Raw genomic sequence first — 20,944 nt, 5'->3', positions numbered from 1 at the left:
TTAACGTTACATCATACCTCCAGGCCAAACTTATAGAAGAAGTAGTTGATGAAGTACTTGGCACAGTTGAGGATGCCGTCGTCAAGGTGTTGTCGGGTGATGTCGTGGAAGACGGTTCGGGTGACGGGGGCAGTGAGGTTGCTCCTCATGCGGTACAGGTCCTGGTGGCGGTAGATGGTCACCTCGAACGCCAGGAGGGCTAGCATCAACAGGTTGTTCTGGGTGAAGACAGGATCAAGAAAATTTATAGGTTTCGATTTAGTGTCCTATGCGTTAACAACCCGGACACTGACACCTTCCGAAAACAACGTACGTAGGTCCGACCCAGTATTTTCAGGCCACCACACAAGAGCGCCAGAAGAGATGACACTACTGTATAATGAAACATGCTTCCACTGGGTTTAGTGATGTGTGAGACAGGCAGGTAGGATATGTGTGTGTTTGTTAAAGTGTAACGTGACTCTGAGCGAAGGCATAGCCAGGCTCCAGCTGCGCAGTCTTCCTCCTCCACTCACCCTCAGGTTCTCCAGAAGTGGGGAGAACTTGCGGAGGCCAACCCAGTTGGCCGGGTCCACGGGGCCGCTGTAGAGCAGGGAACGAGCCATTTCACTCCTCTGAACCTCCGTGTAGTTTAGAGGCTACAGGCGACAGGAGCCGAGTGGCATTCATTAACCAAAAGCTGAGAATCATAGTGGCTATATTTATACAGACAGATACTGTAGCAAAATTATGTACAGCGGGTCCCTCAAAGAGGTGAGACAGGAGAGAGAGAGAAACACACACACAATCACCAGCTGGGAACACACACCAACACACACTCGCCCCTTCTGACCAATGCACGACCGCTGGACCGTTCCTCACCATGGAGCAGTTCTTGGAGTATGTGGACGGGTTTATGGAGGTGAGCTGGTAGAGCATCTTGCAGACAATGAGGACACAGGTCCAGACAGTGCACACGCTGGAGGCCAGGGGCCTGAACTGACTGAAGGGCAGCGCGAACGCCCAGCTCACCAAGAACACGTAGTTGAACAGAGACACCTGGAGGACACAGGAGGGAAGGCACACCTTCACGTCTTGATGGAGAACTATGCGTAGAGGTCTTTTTTTTTTTTGCTGGTTTGAAAGAACACTGTGGGCAGCTGATTTTGGAATGACACTTTAACAAAGGAGGATGAGGTGGGAGCCCAGTGGTCAAGACCGTAGTGGTTCCCAACCCTTTTCAGTTCCTGTACCACAGACAGAATTCTGCTCAGCTCGGAGTACCCCTGAAGTTCCCCTTCATGTTCATTTCACTAGTAAGCCTATGGTGTCATGAGTGTTTTCAAGTACCCCCTGTGGAAAGGCCAAGTACCCCCAGGGGTCCTAGTATCCCTGGTAAATTAATGGTTGCACATTCTAATCCCTGAGTCGACATGGTGGAAATCCCAGTAACCCTAATTTCTCCCAGGTCGTTCTTATTCTCACTCTAAATAAGAATGTGTTCTAAGCATATTGATCTTATAACATACTTGTGGGCATCTCCCCACGTTAATAACCCCCTGGCAATCTCTGGTAGAGCAGGAGCCCTTGCCTCTTTGACGGACACCCAGATGATGTAGGAGGACACGATCTTGACGATGTGGAGCTCCAGAAGCCACCAGACGGTCAGCTGCAGCTGCTGGAAGTACTGCAGGAACTTGAGGAACAGCACCGTCAGACGGTCCACCACGAGATGCCACTTACTCCGCAGATCTGGGAGCATTTTGTAGAGAGAGCGGGGGGGGGGGGGGGGGGATGATGATGGGGGGGGGGGGGGGTGACGACAATGGGAGAATGGGAGAAGATGAGGAAGGAATGGCGAGACAGAGTGAGGGGTGTTCACAGCGTCAGTTACGAAGCGCTACATGCAGTCCCCAAAAAAGAACAGGAAGCGACAATTCATATGCAACAGAACAAAGCACCACTTCATCACGGCATGAGACACACTGAGCGACAGGCCCGCACTGAGAACCGTTTCAGGTGCAGGCTTCAGACAGCGGACTTCACCACCACTGGTGGGAGCTGTTCCATTCAAAACCAACAGATGAGTAATCCATCTGACACGATGCTTTGGAGGCAAAGACGATCCTCTCATCTGACCCTTCCATAACCTCTCTGACCCCTCCCACCCCGTCAGGTCACCGTCAGGTCACCGTCCTCCGGTAGGCTAGGTCAGTCACGTCTGAGACGATCCATCCTCAGGAATAGTTTCTCTCCCCCCGCGCTGCGTCAGTCAGCACACATCCACTGGTCTACACCAAGGACCACATCCAGCCACATCCAGCCAACTCCAAGCGGTGCAATAATTAGCCACAGGACACTGCAAATGTGTACATTAACTCTAAATCCACATATGTAATATCCACACCCATCATATTCCATCATACTCACTCATTTGCTCACCATCCATTTGTATATAAAATTGCATGTATACTCTGTACAGATTATGTATAACCAGTCCCTATATTATGATGCCTGACAGCGTCATGACAACAACTAATATTTCTGGTGTGTGTACGTCCTTAGCGATGAAAGGGTCATTCTGATCTCAACGTTTTGAAAATAGGAAGAGCCACATGGTGCAGGAGGACAGTGGATTTCTTTGACAGACAGACAGACAGACAGACAAGTCCCCTCATTTATGTGTTACTGGGAATTTCGGCGCATTCTGGGCACAGTGGCAGAGAGTGTCATCGCAACGATAAACACCACACAGGCACGCACGCATGGCATATGCAAACACACACACACAGACACACGTGTGAACACAAAGACACACAACTTGAACATATTCAAGTTCATTCTTACATCAGCAGGAAACAGTTAAACAGCGGTGTTCAGTCGAGACGCTGAGACAGCGTGAGGGTTCAGAGAGACACACACACACACATCCCCTCAGCCAGTAATGCAAATGGTCAAACAGAGGAAGAATTCTTCTCACTCCCACCCACTCCAGACAATTCCAGGCTAACCACTGAGGTGAAAGGCCAGTAGTCAGCCTCAAATGAACATTTACTGGGCGAGTAAGAACCGGATGGCAAGTATCCTACTTTATGGGAGTTACACAGCCCAAATATACTATGTTAATTATAGCTTGATATAATTAGCCTTGGGCAGGTCATACACACCTCTGTAACACACATGAGAATGTACTGTATCTAGACATTGGAGAAAGAGGAGTGTCTTCCTAACGGCTTACTTCAACTGGTAACGCAAGCTGACTGCCCCTAACTAACTGATTTTACTACGTACTTTGACTGATTCTCATTTGCAGCCAGCACCTGGGGATAAATGAGCAAGTTGGAAGCTGGGAAAGATAAGTTGACCATGTTGGTTTGTGGTATCAATAACGAGCACAGAGAGTTAGGACCTCTGTGTCAAATCCCATCTAAAAGATGGCTCAGAACTCCTCCCAGCAGCCTCTGGCTTCCCAGGTACTTGGAGGACTCATGTCAGGAGTGCCTCCATCCACTGTTGGTGTGGCTCCCTCCTTGTGCCATCAAACCCCCTTCAACTTATCCAGAATACTCCAGCCCATCTGGAGTTCTCCCATGTCATCCAGACCCTCTGCTCACTCCACTGGCTTTCAGTTGAAGCTCGCATCTACTACAAGACCATGTGCTTGCCCACAGAGCAGCGAAGGGAACTGCCCGTTGGTACACACTTCTGCTACCTCTGGTCTCTAGTCTGTCACACTCCTGGAGGGCTGCTCCTGTTCTGCCAAGTCCATTTGTATTTGTTATCCCTCCCTTATAACACTTGGCTAAACGGACTAATTGTAAGTTGTTCAGGAAAATGAGTCTGTTAAATCACTAAAATGTAAAACAAGTTCATTTGTATTCACAGTATAGTGTACAAAAATAGAAATGCAAAGTGTAGAGGGAGAGGTAACTGAGGAGCATGTCTCTGGTTAACCACTGGTTCCCAGACTGTTTGCTCATCAAACAAGTCCAGACACATTTCAATCCCAGGTGTTTATGGTATCTGTCTGTCTGTCTGACTCCCAGTGACTCCGGTAAATAGGACATAATCCCAAGCAATCAATAAATATAGAACATTTCAACAAAACACAGTAATTGCTTTTCTATAAAAACTCGTGAAATGATGAATGCAGACTAACCTACTAGGACAGGGGTTGGCAACAGGTGGACAGATTTACTGTTTTTGGCTCCTGAAGTTTCGGGGAGGGGGGGGGGGGAGAATAAATATTATTTTGTTATTGATGAATTTCAATGTATTTTTGTAAAGCAGTGTTGTAAAATCACCAAGAATTCCGTACAAACATTAAACCGAATGGAGGGAAGTATTCCCAGGAATGAAATCCCGTGTTGTTTAATAGTTAAAATAATGATGGTCCATCTCCATCCCTGTAACTGTCTCCTACTCCTGTGGACACAGTCTGACAGTGGCCAGTGCAGGGCCATGGGAACATGGATCAGGAGGTGCTGACGAAGGGCAGGGAGGTACTGAACAGCTATTGGACGGACAAACAACGCGAGCCCATTGGTCAGGGTGGTGCGCGTCACCTCAACAGCTATGGGCCAGGGTAGAATGTCAACAAATCCAGGCGACCAGTCATACCCACGGACAGCGTTTATATATGAAGAAGGGGCTTACAGACCAGTTGATTGTGTGCTTTTCGTAAAAGGTTAAGGGCATGTGTAGCATTCACATGGCTCTATGTGTGTGTGTGTGTGTGTGTCAGCTTGTGTGCTAGTACCTGACATCTCCTCAACAGGAGGCTCTGTCAGAGATTGGAGGTGGAGGCTCTGGCAGAGCTCCTCCTCGTCTTCTTGCCACCTTCTCTTCTCCTCCTCCTTCTCCTCCTCTCCCGTCCACACTTTCTCCACAGCCTCTTGGTCTTCAGTAGTGACAGCGAGGGTGGGTTTAATCAGGGAAATGTCTGCCAGACTGCCATCGAGGTGCACCAGCCTGAGTGTGGACAACAGAGAGTTAATTTACTATCCACTCCTAGTGTCCTGTATTAAGTGAGGACAGCAGATGTCACTAAATGTTACTGTGAGAACACTACGTTACAGTCCTATTATTCCAGCGTACCTTAAATGGTCATACAGTTAAAACACAGTGGGTCATGTCAGCTTTTCAAAGGACCATCTCTCTATTGAAACTCTTTAAAAACAACTTTAACCTTTACAACTGAACAACGACCATTACGCCACGTTGGAAATAAAATGTCTTAATGAGCTCTATAGCTTCCAAGTACTACCCTGTGAAAATGGGTGACAGCGTGGTCCCTAGCCCACATCGTAGCAGTATTTGACTAGTGGGAGGAATTTATCAATGCCTTTGATGAACCACCAGTCACCCATTTGTCAGTTTTCACGTTGTTTCAAAAGAAGCCGTTAGATCCTTTCAAACGAGGCAGGAGTCTGTGTGTTTCAAAAGAGGCAGAAGTTTGTGTTTCAAAAGAGGCAGGGGTTTGACCATTTCAAAAGAGGCTTTTAACTTGAAACCTTGTGAAAGTGATATCACATTTGGCATGGCAAAGCTTGTACGAGACTGGTTTCTGCATGTGGCATGATAACAACAACTACAGCTACACAGCTCATTCCGGCACCTGGAGATGGTGCTCTTCTGTTGGTCGGCCATCGTCTTGATGTCCGTGAGCAGCAGGAAGCGCTGGTGGAAGTAGTGCAGGTGGAGGATGCAGACGAGGAGGAAGGAGGTCGGGATGAAGATCCGTGTGAACAGAGCCGGGACAGAGAACTTCTCCAGACCCAGATCCTTTAGTCTACACAGGGAGAGAGTGGTTGAGGGCAGACGGACAGGGGAGAGAGTGGATGAGGGCAGACGGACAGGGGAGAGAGTGGATGAGGGCAGACGGACAGGGGAGAGAGTGGATGAGGGCAGACGGACAGGGGAGAGAGTGGATGAGGGCAGACGGACAGGGGAGAGAGTGGATGAGGGCAGACGGACAGGGGAGAGAGTGGAGGAGGGCAGACGGACACAGAGGGAAACACACACACACACACACACAAATCCATAAAATAACCAGGGACCGTTTTTCTTCCCATGTATACAGTGCTTTCAGGCAGTATTCAGGCCCCTTTACTTTCTCCACATTTTGGTTGTGTTATAAAGTTACTCTGCAGAGATGGGAGAACCTGTCAGAAGGAGAACAAGCTCTGCAGCAGTCAATCAATCTTCATGGTAGGGGGGCTGGATGGAAGTGAACGGGTTTATTACATGAAGGACACTGAGAGCATGAGGAAAATATTCTCTGTTTTGTTCCAAAATCAAACTACTAGGCCTGAATGCCAAGTGCTTTGTCTTGCAAAAAGGTCCTGCTAAAACGTTACCGCTTCTCACCTGGCTAATACCGTTTGACTTTGTCATTATGTAAATTAAGTGAATGACACTAAATAAATGTGAATACTTCCTGTACTGTACTAAAGCCAGGTGCAGCACATGGGGATGAGTGAAACTAATCTTCATCATAAATGTCCTCACTAAGTGGTATTGGCAAAGCAAGCTTTGTGACATCCTTTACGTAACAATATACACACAGGTATATAGAAACACCGACAATTACACACACCCACACCCACACCCACAGTTTCTCCATTTCTTTCTTTCTACTTACTTTTCTTTGCTCATGCCAGTCATGTTGGACCAGACATGGATGGAGGAGTCAAACTGGAAGGTGTAGACCAGGATGAGGACCAGCATGGTGTAGACCACCACAGACATCCAGAAATACTTCAGCATCCTCCTCCACCACTCATAGTTCACCTAAGGACCACAGGCGGAGTGGTTACACACCTGGGACAGCCGTGGACTGCCAGGCGGCTAAACGCGTCCCGCGGTGTCCGTAAGATAAGTAATGCTGTCGACATGAGTGAACTGACCAAAGGCTCATATTCCAAAAACACATGACCACAGTGCTATAGTGATATTGCCCATAGTGCCCTCGTTTCATGTGTATATTTATAATTGTTTCAGGCGCTTGTGTACGTGGAGTGAACCTGGATTTAGTTTTCCAGGTAGTATGAAATCAAAGAAAAGGTCCTGAGCGCCAGCCAGAGAGGAAGGCAACTGCAGCTACCTGATAACAGGCTACACAGAAGAGAAACAGCATCATGTAGATGATCTTGTACATGACGATGCGTCCCTCGAAGCTGACGAAGAAGAACATGCCGCCACAGATGTAGATCCAGTACTTGTTCATCATAGCCATGAGCGTGCTGCCCAACACCTGCATCATCTCCCGGTGTCCTCCACTCCCCTCCTCCTTGTCTGTAGAACGCACAGGGGAGGGAAGAGCTGAAACAACAGCTGAGAAAACCACACACACACCCAAGGCGACAACAAGCACGTAGGAAACCACGCTGCTAATCTTTCTGTGGTTAATTACTTTCTTGATACCACTGAGGTATTTGACAGATGCATACAGACACCTCTGAACAGACAGACACATACAGATACCTCTAAACAGACAGACACATACAGACACCTCTAAGCAGACAGACACATAGATACCTCTAAACAGACAGAAACATACAGACACCTCTAAGCAGACAGACACATACAGACACCTCAACACACAGACAGACACATACAGACAGACTTGGTGTCTCACCCTTCCTTAGGGGATCAATGACCCTGATATCCGACAACACCTCTTCTCCTCTCTGCCTCTCCTTTCTCTCTGTCAGTGCCTGTCTCAGCAGTAGCCAGAAACTCAACAGGCACAGCATCTTGGAGCCCAATTCCCGGAAGGGCACCTCTTTCTTCAAGAAGAGCCCAGGCACAGGGCGGAGAACCTCAAAACTCCATATGTATTGTAGGATGATCAGCAGGTTCCCATAGAACACCATGAAGGGAGAGGTGACCATGGCGTATCTGCGTCGGTCACGGACCATCCACAACGTGCAAGACCAGATCAGGAACACGAAGGTTAGCCAGCTGACGTAAGTAATGCTCCAAGCCTGGGAGGGGATCGGAAGAGGGAGAGAAATAGAGACAGAGAGGGAGACAGACCAAAATAGAGAGAGGTAGAGGTAGAGAACCAGATCTTCATAACAGGAACTCCAACCCTGTTCCTGGAGATCTACCTTCCTGTAGGTTTAAACTCCAACTCTGTCCCTGGAGATCTACCTTCCTGTAGGTTTAAACTCCAACTCTGTTCCTGGAGATCTACCTTCCTGGAACTGGGTTGGAGTTAAAACCTACCGGAGAGTAGATTTCCAGGAACAGGGTTGGGCAGTCCTACCATAGGGTGCTAGTTTTGAAAAAAATGTATCCATCTGCAATCCATCTTAAAAGTTAGCTGACCCACACTGGTTGCAACTGAGATCAACAGTGCAGGTGATTTCAGTGTGTAACAATGGTTTCCAAAGAGATCTCTGGTTACGTAGTGGCTCGTCTAGGTTTCATTTTCAGAGATCACATTTAAAAAATAACTATTTTGGTTAATGTAGTGACTGGGATTGTAAAACATGGCTCAATGTGCCTCACTCTCCTCAACACATTACTACAAATGACTGAAGCTCAACAGGGGCTGGCTGAGACTAAACAGGACACTGGGAGGGTGTGTATTTATCTTGAAGCCCCTCACATCCCCTGGGACTGAAAAGGCGGACTGTTCCTTCCTTCAGCAGACAGACAGATAAACAGACAGCCAAGTTGACAGATGGACAGACATGCATGCAGACAGACAGACAGACAGCCACAGACAGAGGCAGACACACACCCTGACTCACCATCATGGCAATGAGAGCACATATGTAGCTTTGCTTCATGATGAACCTGAAGGCAGTGACCGCGGCATTCACTTGCTCCTTGGTCAGAGACACCATCTCCCCTCCTGCCGTGTTTTCATTTGACCCCTCGCCCTGTGCCACCTCATAGACACTGCCCGCCTTTCTCTCTGCAGAAGGGAGAAAAGGAGAGATGGGAGGAGAGGAGGGAGTGCGATTAGCATCACCGGCTAGCTACCGACAGAACCGGATGTGAATCATTATCAAATAACTGCAGTCAGCCTTGAGAAGCAAAGCCCCGTTTTTCTCACACTCCCTGTGATTTTCCTAACCCCCACAGACTACCCCCCCCCCCACCACCCCCCCCCAGGTGCTGCAGTGTGTGTGTGGCGGTGCGGGAGGTGTAATTCCCAGGACATGGGTGACACTAACCCGGGTCTGGCCCAGGTGGGTCTGGGTTGTACTGCGGTGTGTTGCACAAGTCTTGTCCAGGCAGGCTATTGGTGGGAGCACAGTCCGAAGGGGAGCCGCTGGACGTCACCATGAGGAGCTGGGGAAGGAGGACACACTTAGCAGGGAGATTCAGAGCACTGTTGGCATTCTAGTAAAACCTCATCGTTAGTGTATTTCCTGCCCAATGGCTCTGTTTACTTGATATTTCTTGTTGCCATGGAACATCTGATTAGGTCAGTTTCCCAGTAACAAAAAAAAACTAAGCAACAAATGTTACATCATGTGGCAAGTTAAGTAATATAATAAAAGAATAGAACTCCAACCTCAGATGTGCAGCATCCATCTTGGGTTGAATGAAGCTAGAAAGAAAACAGAGAATAATACAGTCTACATTGTGACTCCCTTGACATGACCCTGTGTTTCCTAAAAAACAATGTTCATAGACCATCTATCCACTCAGAAACTAACACACTGACTGTAATAGTAATAGTACTACAGTATAGTAACAGTGTGTGTAATAGTACTACAGAACAGTGACAGAGTGTGTAATAGTACTACAGAGCTGTGACCGTGTATGTTATAGTACTACAGAGCTGTGACAGTGTATGTTATAGAACTACAGAACAGTGACAGTGTGTGTAATAGTACTATAGTATAGTAACAGTGTGTGTAATAGTACTACAGAACAGTGACAGTGTGTGTAATAGTGCTACAGCACATAATCAGGTGGATGGATTACATTTCTCTCATCTGTATTGATGTGAGTCATCCGCCACAGCTCTCTCTTCTTCTCTGCTGTGTGAGGGATGTTATTGATCATAGACTCCTCCCCTTTACCCAGATCTCCCCCATCAGGCACCTGGAACCCAAATCAGTGAAAAGAAAACACCATGTCATCGATTTTACTGTAAATGTGAGTGATTAAGAAAGCTGTGCAATCTCTGGATTTTCTAACCAAGAACGGTGGATGTGCTGGAATGAGCAGAACTTTCTCCGTGTCAATATATACTCACACTGACTGGCTGACTCACTCAGTAAATATTAAGTAGAACCACAAATTGAAACAACCCATTGAACTAGAACATACATTTGGTTAAAACTCCCATTTGCTTGTGTGTTTAATAAAAACTATTTGACAGAATTACAAAACACAGTTAAAAACATTTACTCTGCACCAAAACAGTTTGTGTCACAGTACACCCTCTAGGGCTAAGCGCCACAGGACTCGGCCGCCAAAATGGCCCCTGTGTTACAGCGAAGGCAACTCACCCCGTCCGCGGGGTCCTGCAGCCAGAGGCGTATGAGCGTGGCCAGGGTGTAGTAGAGCACCAGCAGCATGATGGGGTTGACGTAGTGGTGCCAGGCTAGAGCCGGGTTGACCCGGAACATCCAGGTGTAGCTGCAGTCCGTCTGGACCACAGACGAGATGCCAAACAGACTGGTAGAGGGAGAGAGGGAGGGGATGGAGAGAGGGAGAGAGGGAGGGGATGGAGGGGTGAGGAAGTGTTTATATGTGTTCTGACCTGTCATTTCAGAACTAACAGAGAGAGAGACAGACAGATAAAAGGAGATGCCTCTAATAGATCTTACGTATTTACTTCAAGCATGTCTCCTGGACCACAAATCCCACAATGCTCAGAAGTGACTTTGTTCTTGCTGTTCTCAGTTTTCTGTCTCTCAATTCCTCTTAACCGTTTAAAGAACACTAAAGGGAGGCCGCCGGCAATCAAACCGACAACAAGCATTTCTCATTAAAGGAGTGAAGGAGGTCAAAAGAGAGAGGCCAAATTGTACAATAGTCATCCATCAGTCATTCGTTTAGTTTAGTTGTTTATTTTGTCTGTGGGATCACGGTAATGTAAGTATGACAGAGTATGACCTATGACACCTGAGGAAAACTGCAGCTATTTGTGTTAGCCGATGGGCTTCAGAGTATACTTAGTAAGATGCATGATGCGTTCGAGAGGCTGGCTCTTTGTAAACTAGGTTTTACTTCCTCTGCCTCCTTGGCATAGCCAGCCTGCGAGCCAATGGCGATCACACACTGCTGCTGCAGCTGGTGAAAGCTGACCGCTGAGTAGCGGGTGTGTCTTCAATCAAGTGCCATACGATAAATGCCCTTGTTTTTGCACTCTCTCTCATTACTGCACAGAGGACACAAGGAATTGAGAGAAAGAGGTTATTGAGATTCAGCCAAAAGCAACATTATGGCATTAAGTGGTTATTCAGCGCTGACACAGCCTGTCATGGTTTATATGGTTTAAAGTGAACATGGCTGGGAAATCTGGAACAATCAACAACAGGGATCGCAGGAGACAAAAGACTACAGGTGTGTAGTCTTCGACACTATTACACAATGTGAACAATGAGAGTTGATGTACAACAACAACTCAAGCAGATTGCTGAGTCATTGATACCCAATTATTGTCCTAACGCTACAATAAACACACCCCACTAAAACCTTTGGCATTCGCTCGTAATTTGAACCTTTTACAGGCTACATTTTACCATCAAGTAGTTTTTTTGTTGGTGTTTGGGTTTATATTGAAAAGCACACATATTTAACTGGAGCTTGGGTAGTAATCAAAACGGCATCGTTGCCCGCAAATTAAATTACAAAGCTGGTTCTGATTGTGCCTTTGATTGTCAGAGGGTTCTTTGTTTTCGCCTAGAGAGAAGGCATCTCTGCTCTGAATTAGCTTAGTGCTCAGCTATTAGTTGTGGTGTGCTTCACAATTTTGGGGCATATTTTGTCTCATGGATTATTTCAGATTCTGTGAACTCGTCTTTCCATGGTGTAGTGCAGAGTGACAGAGAAGGATCCCAAGACCCCAGTACATGTGCATATGCTTTAGTACAAACACACAAATCCCAGCGTGTGGGACGGAGGTGTGGGGAGGCTCAAGTCTTTTAAGATACTGACATAAAACAGCACCGCTTGGAAAGGACATGGAAGAAGTTTGTTTGAAACGTTGTGCCCTTCCTGGTGACTGACAGCTAATGGGGTGCTTACTTTCCACACAATAAAGCAAGAAGCCTTGAAGGTCAATCCCATTGAGTTTATTTTTATTGTCACAGACCCCACCACTCTCTCGCTCTCTCTGTCACACACACACACACACACACCTGTTAATCATCCCTAGCAGTTCAAAATGAACAATAATGTATTGGAGTGGACAAGTTTAGCCAATGGACCACCCGTGTGCGCACACACAGACACATACCTACACTGACACACACTGACACACACACACACACAGACACACACACAAACTCAGACAGTCCTCTGACAATTGGTGTGTGAGTTTTTGTATTCTGCTGTGAGTTACAACTAGTCAGGGAGGCACATTTCACAGTGAACAAGCGTTTTCAGCCATTAGTATCCTTCTCTAGCGCTGTTCTAAAACAATGCTACTGGCAATCTGAAACTGAAACCCTGAACCGAGCAGCCCTCTGCAGGCCTGACCGCCGTCGTTGTTCATGCATTGTTACAGCGTTCGCCTTCTAAAAAGACCCATCATGCCTTCATTCATATAGACTGCGTCTAGTTTACTCAGGGGCTCGCTTTTCTTTCCCCCTCTGTCTCTCCTCAAACCAGTCGCCTTTGATTTTTTTTTTTTCTTCCTCTCCTGCTCGCTCCCACAATTCGTGTCGAGTTCCCTGAAACCAGCTGTGTAATTTCAGAGCGGGCCAAGAACGGGACGGCGTAATGAGAACCACCTGGTTCTGCGTAGTGGAGCCGTAGCCGGGCCGACTGGTCAGTGCCACCTTTCCCGGGTCGGGCTCTGTCGAGGGCCTGACGTGTATGTTTGCGTGTGTAGGCAGATGATAGCTGAACTCAGTTGAAATGGGGTGGGTTTCTTGTTTGGCCCTGAAATCACTGATGCATTTTCACAATGCATCTTTAACTCCGATACATTGTGTACTCAGTAATAGCTGGTATTTCTGGGACAACAATATCCCTCCTATTACGTAAATGTTGGCGTAATTTGTGTGAAATGCTTATGATAGGATATGGACAGGAAACCTTCATACTCAAAATATTTTAAACGCACCAAATAGAGACCTTGTTCCTTCTTGGTCTTTAAACAGTCTCCATCCAACATCTTCTCACTAACAACTAAAAAGAATGGATGGAATTTAATTTGCTAATTACTTACCTCGAACTGGCTTGTGTTGTCTGTACACATCCAATACAATATTGGTAATTCTTAACTGAAAGCACTCAATCGTGGGTTTATTTAAGGGATATGTTTCAGCTCAGTAACAGCCCCGCAGCAAGGGATCTACAGCCACTTAAAAAAAAACACATTCCACACAGCATTAATATGTCATACCACTCCCTGACAGTTTTCCTTTTCAGTAAAAGGCTGATTGCAGACTATCAGTATCACAGCAACAATTAAGCATCTTAATGTATTAGATTTCCACTGGGGAAAAAGTAGCCTTACAGCAAAAATATTTATTTATCAAGCAATAATCTGGCTAGCACTGAGAGTGGTGTGAGTGGGGGGAAAGAGGGGGGAAAAGAGCTGTTATTGGCAGAGTGGTTAGGAACTCTTTGTTATTGGTCTATTAACCAATTTACTGCATGGTGATGTCACTGTAGAAAGCCAAAACTCCCGCCTATGCAATCCTTCTGATTAGGTCCTGTTGGTTATATATATTAACCAGCAACTATCAGGAAATAACACTAATAAAAATGTTTTCACGTATACCTTCCTGGAGTTCAAAATGTAACTAAAAATACAAGCAAACAAAATGTAAGCATGATGTTAAAGACAACATAAACATTACAGATAATCCAAATGAATTAAACAGATATCAGGAATAAAAGGCAAACTCCATTTGGCCAGTTCCCACAATTATAAACCTATGTAAATATTAAGCCTAGGTGTTCTAGGCTTAGGGACTGTGAAGAGACCCCTGGTGTTCTAGGTTTGGGGACTGTGTAAAGACCCCAGGTGTTCTAGATCTGGGGACTGTGAAGAGACCCCTGGTGTTCTAGGATTGGGGACTGTGTAGAGACCCCTGGTGTTCTAGATCTGGGGACGGTGAAGAGACCCCTGCTGTTCTAGATCTGGGGACTGTGAAGAGACCCCTGGTGTTCTAGGTTTGGGGACTGTGTAGAGACCCCTGGTGTTCTAGATCTGGGGACGGTGAAGAGACCCCTGCTGTTCTAGATCTGGGGACTGTGAAGAGACCCCTGGTGTTCTAGGTTTGGGGACTGTGTAGAGACACCTGGTGTTCTAGATCTGGGGACTGTGTAGAGATCTCTGGTGTTCTAGGTTTAGGGACTGTGTAGAGACCCCTGGTGTTCTAGGTTTGGGGACTGTAATGAGAACCCCAGTGTTCTAGGTTCGGGGGTTGTAATGAGACCCCTGCATTACCCCTACGGATGACATGTATCACCACATTTCTGGCAAAAGGTTATGAATATTTATTTTAATACAATACATGCAAACCTTTGGCTGTACAGAAGTTCATGGTCTGGGTCTTTCTACTGTCTGATAACAGGTCTCCTAGGCCTGTGCACGGAGGGTCCCCTCTGTGCGCGTTATAATCTCCCATTTTCTTCCGGTGATCTCCCCATGTGTGTTCCCATTTGGAATAAATTGCCATCTCCTGTCTTTCCCTGGCAGCGGACAACCTTCCCACAGCAAGCCCCCCACATCCGGGGCCATCCCCAGTGACACCCATTCTTCCTCCTCTTGACCGCCGTCTGGACTATATAGCTGCGCAGTGAAATCTCCTGCCCCATGACCTGCTGGTAGCTGAATCTGCAGGCCTGGCACCTCCACCCAAGTCGCAGAGCAATTGCTCGGAGATACAATGAGTGGTCTTTTTTAACAAAAAGAATGATACGTATTTTATTCAAAGTCAACCAGAGTCATGTGTTGATACATGTTACGAAGGGGTGTTCCCATGAAATGAACCCCACTTTTGCAACGCTGCAAGTGTCCTGCTCCAGCCAGTGAACTACCAGTAGACGCATTACACGACATTCCCATGGCATGACAACATCCCGACTGATAAAGAAACTCCTCCTTTGCCGTAAGGCCGCAGGCGGGCTGAGCAGTGCTGAATGTCTGACTCTGGGGCCAGATGAAATATACCATGATCTACAAGCTTCAGCAGATGTCAAACACATTGTTGTGTTGTCTGGAGCAGAGAGAGAGATGATGCACATGTTTTATCGGAAGGCCTTTCAATCTTAAAGGAGGCACTTCCACTGACAGCTCCCTGTGCTGCATCTCAGAGGAATTCTTATGAAATCATTTTTTTCTTTGTTGGTAAAAACAGAATAAAGAGGGGGAGGGAGAGAAATGGAGGTAGATAGGGGGGAGATGGACGTGGAGAACTATTCACCATTTTAACTTGACACAAGCAATCTCTTCATAAGAAATATCACCGGAAGCTCATTTTCTGACCGTGACTTTGGCTCTGTGATGCCAGGTACAACCAGAGACCACAGACGGACTCCTGAAACCCCCTCTGACATGTGCAGCTGGATCACACTTGATTTGACTGCTTGATTAGATTGCATGATTGGTCATCTAATTGGACGGTCAGAGCCTCAGTGTTCCCGGCATTCCTCTTAATGATTACACATCATCGCGGTTACACAGCCATTCCAAAAGATCCGGTGTGTGGACGACGAGCAACGTGCGTCACTTTCTTTTGGATGACGTATTTGAATTTCCTGTTTGAATAAAACACTTTGGAAACATGAACACACACACACACACACACTCCCTCTCTCCCTCTTACCTGGCGTAGCTGTCCCCGGGTGGAATGAGCTCCTGGAAGAACTGGAACTGGTAAAGATAAAGGACCAGCAGGTGACCGGCGCTGAAGATGGCCATGAGGACACAAAGGCAGCTGAAGACCAGGGGGTCAAAGTTTCGGCAGAAGGACCACCAGGTGCACAGGGCCAGGAACGTGAAGAAGTAGACGGCAGAGGTCAGGGAGGGCAGCATGACCCCTGGAACGGCACAGACCAACACGGACGACAGCGTGACTAAAGGAAGGTCCTGGGTGGAGTGGTGACATGGTGTCACACCACCCCTGAATATGAAGACATCAGGATTCCGTGAAAATTAAGGTCCATTTTCAGAAAGGCTTGGAGAAACAAGGTCCACCATAATAATCTATGCACAGCAATTTTCAGGAAATATTGTAACATTTCATATAAACATTTAATAGCTTATACTGTATATGTTTATACGTAAAATGTATTGCAAATCAATCAGAATTCAATAAAGTCCATTGAAGCAATTTGGTATTGTCATCAGTTGTTATTGTGAGTGAGGGCTCTTACCTGTGAGACCCAGTAAAACGGTCACCACTACTTTCCCAGCAGTGGTAATAAGATTCCCAACGATCTCCTTGACTTTGGACGCCACTGATGCCATCTGGCGAAGCATCTTCATCTTGGTGCTCTCCTCCTCTTCTTCTCCTTCATCCTCTCCTGCTTCCTCCACCTCGTCACCTGTTATATCTCCCTCTCCGTCCTCCCCTGTCTCAAAATCCTCTTCAAACATCAGGTGGTCCTCCCCAAACTCCTCCTCCCTTTTCTCTTCCTCCTCTTCTTCTTCCTCTTCCATCTTTTCCTGGGGAAAATAGACCGCATCAACATCAACAATGTTTAAAAGTTAATATCCTGCTATTTTGAGAGGAAATTCCTATACTTGTGCTGAGTCCTGTTGATTTCACTTTTAGAATCAAATCCAATGAAAATGCACAATACACTTCAATGCCTGATACTAAGGCTTTTTGTGTGTGGAATCACCAGAGCTGGGCTAAAAAATTAAAACATGAGAACAATGTTTCAGTGAAACGGCTGATGGTTGTTAAAGAGGAATAGCAGAGGTGCTCCCATTGGGAACAGTAATTGAAGGAGTCAGAGAAGAGATTGCAGGCCTGTCTGACAGTGACAGGTGGAAGGACTGCCATCCCAAACACATGTTTAATGAGCACTTCAACCAGTTTTTTAATTCAACAACTCTTATAAATTCATAAAATGACTAATACACATTCCTTGCCCTTTTCACTAAACAAATGCCAGTGGGTGTTTTGATTCATACAGCAAATTGCATAAAAAAATTGTCAACCAGAAAAAAGTATATATTTTTTAAAAGAACCACAGTTATAGCCATCCGCATGTTGTAGCGAACATAAACGGGAAGAAAAGCAGACGAAGATGTATATTTATAACATATATATACACGCCTACTAGTATTTGTCTCCATAGCATATACCCCCACTTCTTCTTGAGTACTTATATGATGGTGTCCTGCTTCAATTTGCAATAATACATGTCAACAGCTTCAATTCAGCTGTACATAAATACAAATTATTAGCCCGTTTGTTTGTACATTCAATTACAAAGTGACATACGTTAGGAGAAAGACCTCCCTAACGACTTTACGGCAACATAAATGAATCTACTAGGACGTAACAGGAGGGATGAGCATTAAGATAAATTAGGTTAGGCGTGGGACGCTTGACACAAGACAGAATGTAACATTCACTTCTAAAGCATCGGCCAGACTAGCTGACTCCAAATTTGGGTAGATGCAAGCCACTGGCTGCCACATGGTATGTGCTCCCAGTTTCATATGTAAATTAAATTAACAGGAGATGCAAGGTACTGTAGTTAAGTCGCCAGCAATGTTACTTCAGATGAAGTCTCCAGCAATGCTATGCGCTGGTTGTAACTAGATGCTCCACATTCATCTCCTGGCTCTTTTACGTGCTGCGCTGTTCAAACTTTGACCTGTGTAATACAGTTGCCTTCAGAATGATTGGCGCACTAGCTAGAAATTAAGACGAAAGAGCAAAAATGCACTCTTTAAGAGAAATGGTTACTTTATTCATGTTCATCTGAGTTTTAACAACAATAATTGGCAGCAGTTGTTGATTTACTACCCAATGTGCAAATTAGTTTTTATAATAAACACCCTGAAAAGGTCACTGACTTATATAGAATTATATATAATAATAATAATGATATATAAATATTATTATTTATTTATTTTCTCAAGCGAGTCAGTTAGTTATTGCCATAGACTTTCAGCTGTGGTACTTAAAAGAACACCTGCTTCAATCATCTAAGCCATGATGAAATCCATTTCAGGCAGTCAGGCAGGAAAACAGACGCAATATGAAGGATACTGGGCATTGACATGTTATTACTGGATTAGCAAAATGTCGGCCAGGGGCAGTTAACCGCAGAAAAGGAAATTCAGAAATGTCTGATATTCATCATAACAGCTACAATTCAAAGTAAAGTAGAAACTATAAACGTTTATGTTTGAGAAGCAGAAATAACTAATTTGATGTAAAATCCCTCATTCCTGAACAAAGGAAAAACAAACTATTGCGACGAAACTGAACTACTCTTCTGAACGTGTTCAAATGTGCCCTTCGGTTGTCATGAAGGCATATGTGGTCATCTGAGAGTAATTAGCGTAAATTCCTCCAAACATTAGTCTCTCGTTGTTCACATTCACATACATAACAATGGTCCAATGTGTGAGATCAAAGACTCCTGGCGGGTTTCCGTTGAGAACTCGGGTTCAGGTGCAGGCAGTTAGACTGTGGTCGAAGCCTCAACGTCAACCGTGCTTCAGTCATCTCTAAATCAGGTTGATCCTCTCGACAGCCCAGCCTCCTCTGGATTAATATCTACACTGAAGTCAGCAATTACTGACAGAAATAATAAGACCTTTAGCCCTGACTAATCAGCTGTTCATTTGAAAGGGGCCAAGGGTGTACCAAACCACCGCAATCGAAGAGTGTTCCGTGCGTTTAATCTCCATTCTATCCCAGAATTACACAAACGTCTCCCGCACGGGGCCCCAGGAGAAGAAAGCAAAGTCCGTAATCTGCTCACTGTCGTACGCAGTGCATAGTAATTGACCGAACAAGTTGAGACTGAAAATCTCGGTTTGTTTAACTGTTGTAACTTACTCCCATGTCTGGTTGCCGGCTGGCTGCCGCCGATGCAGTGTGCGGCTGTGTGTTCAAACCCCTGGCATTAAACAGAGTAGGCAGCGAAATGAACCAACAGCTCCCTTATGAACTGCCTGAGGGATCGGGTTCCACCTCATCCTCCTGGCTCTCACAAACAGGCTCTCAGTCTCTTCCCTGGCTGCTGGGCTGCTAGTAATCACTGACATGCCCTGACTGTATGAGCAGGGTCGCTGGGGGCAGTGGGGCCAGTGGGGTCATTAGAACCTGCACTGATTAGACCAGTCTATTATCAGAACCTGCACTGATTGGCCTAGTCTATTATCAGAACCTGCACTGATTGGCCCAGTCTATTATCAGAACCTGCACTGATTGGCCCAGTCTATTATCAGAACCTGCACTGATTGGCCCAGTCTATTATCAGAACCTGCACTGATTGACCCAGTCTAGTCATCAGAACCACCCTGGTAGGCTGGTAAACTTTACACTCAGAGAAGTCTAAAAAGGATACTTGGGACACTCCAAATCTGACACTCCAAGAAGAGAAGGTAGGGCCACACCATCCTGAACCATGCCATGCGAATATCAGACAATCATCCAGAACCATGTCTGTCAGATATCAGACAACCATCCAGAACCATGCCTTGCAGATATCTGACAACCATCCAGAACCATGCCTTGCAGATATCTGACAACCATCCAGAACCATGCCTTGCAGATATCTGACAACCATCCAGAACCATGCCTTGCAGATATCTGACAACCATCCAGAACCATGTCTTGCAGATATCTGACAACCATCCAGAACCATGCCTTGCAGATATCTGACAACCATCCAGAACCATGCCTTGCAGATATCAGGTTGGTCACTGCTTGCTACTTAGCAATTTCCCACTTTATTTCTTAAACATAGAGGGGATGGCGATAATGACTGAAAAGTGCTACATTACTATCAGGTCATGCACTTTTGCCACAAAATTTTACAGAAGGTATTTGCTTTTCCTAATAAAAGGTTACATTAAGGGGACATTGTAAGGAGCGGGCAGGAGGCCATGAGGGCTGAGTCCAATTCTATATCCACAACCACAAGCCCCAGTTTAATACCTTACAAATCACACACATAAACCCCAATGGAAACGCCACACCAAAAGCTCTGGAAGACGTTCAGATGCTTAACCACTTCCCTGTAAATACATTTATTAGTAGAGACAAATACCTCAACTATGAGGCCTTGTAGGCTTCTATGTCAACAAAAACAACAACAACACATGTGGTCCAGTTGTTAAGACGCTGGCACTAGCAAAGGTCATGGGTTAAATTCCACCAGATCACTCACTGCAGCCAAGGTCAGCCTATCATTCCCTGAGCATGACAGTGCTTCCAGGTCAATGCTGTAATATATCATCTGTTATCGGGCATACTTAGCAGGTAGAATAACGGTAATATATACATCATATTTATGGACTGATTATATTTTTTAGGAGAATACAATATAACCAATTGTTTGTTTTCTGGCATTGTACGCCTTTTTGGAGAGTAAAGTGGGGAACAACTGAGGAGAGTTTCAGCTGAAAGGGCAGAAGGTCAGATTCCAACCCATGCTGCAGCAGAAAATGTCCGCCGGGGGGGTCTGCACTACGAAGTTCAATAAAATCCCATGAATCTGTTTCTATCAACCTCAGCGGAAGAGTGAAGAGCACAAGGAGAGCAGTGCTGACAGGATCAGGCCTCTAGTGATAAACGGCTCACATGTCAACACATGGAAAACCAGCTTCTCT

General features: G+C 45.9%; 1 protein-coding gene across 3 annotated transcripts in view; it reads right to left on the bottom strand.

The window, feature by feature from the left end:
• LOC105025734 (piezo-type mechanosensitive ion channel component 2) overlaps positions 1 to 20,944 on the bottom strand; it is a 101,668-nt gene that overhangs the window by 22,333 nt on the left and 58,391 nt on the right. For all 3 annotated transcript variants that reach the window (XM_013139663.4, XM_020041853.3, XM_020041854.3), the window contains 16 exons: positions 16,513 to 16,804; positions 15,963 to 16,176; positions 10,461 to 10,629; positions 9,931 to 10,050; positions 9,515 to 9,550; positions 9,171 to 9,288; positions 8,742 to 8,908; positions 7,619 to 7,967; positions 7,085 to 7,275; positions 6,623 to 6,771; positions 5,597 to 5,770; positions 4,739 to 4,950; positions 1,571 to 1,731; positions 862 to 1,038; positions 516 to 638; positions 18 to 218 (listed from right to left, as the gene is read on the bottom strand). In XM_013139663.4, coding sequence (XP_012995117.2) covers positions 18 to 218; positions 516 to 638; positions 862 to 1,038; positions 1,571 to 1,731; positions 4,739 to 4,950; positions 5,597 to 5,770; positions 6,623 to 6,771; positions 7,085 to 7,275; positions 7,619 to 7,967; positions 8,742 to 8,908; positions 9,171 to 9,288; positions 9,515 to 9,550; positions 9,931 to 10,050; positions 10,461 to 10,629; positions 15,963 to 16,176; positions 16,513 to 16,804 — 2,853 coding nt within the window. The remainder of the gene's footprint in view (positions 1 to 17; positions 219 to 515; positions 639 to 861; positions 1,039 to 1,570; positions 1,732 to 4,738; positions 4,951 to 5,596; positions 5,771 to 6,622; positions 6,772 to 7,084; positions 7,276 to 7,618; positions 7,968 to 8,741; positions 8,909 to 9,170; positions 9,289 to 9,514; positions 9,551 to 9,930; positions 10,051 to 10,460; positions 10,630 to 15,962; positions 16,177 to 16,512; positions 16,805 to 20,944) is intronic.

The sequence above is a fragment of the Esox lucius genome, chromosome 21 (assembly GCF_011004845.1).
Source record: "Esox lucius isolate fEsoLuc1 chromosome 21, fEsoLuc1.pri, whole genome shotgun sequence".
Taxonomy (NCBI): domain Eukaryota; kingdom Metazoa; phylum Chordata; class Actinopteri; order Esociformes; family Esocidae; genus Esox; species Esox lucius.
The sequence above is the reverse complement of the archived record's forward strand: the minus strand, read 5'-3'. Positions and strand labels throughout refer to the sequence as shown.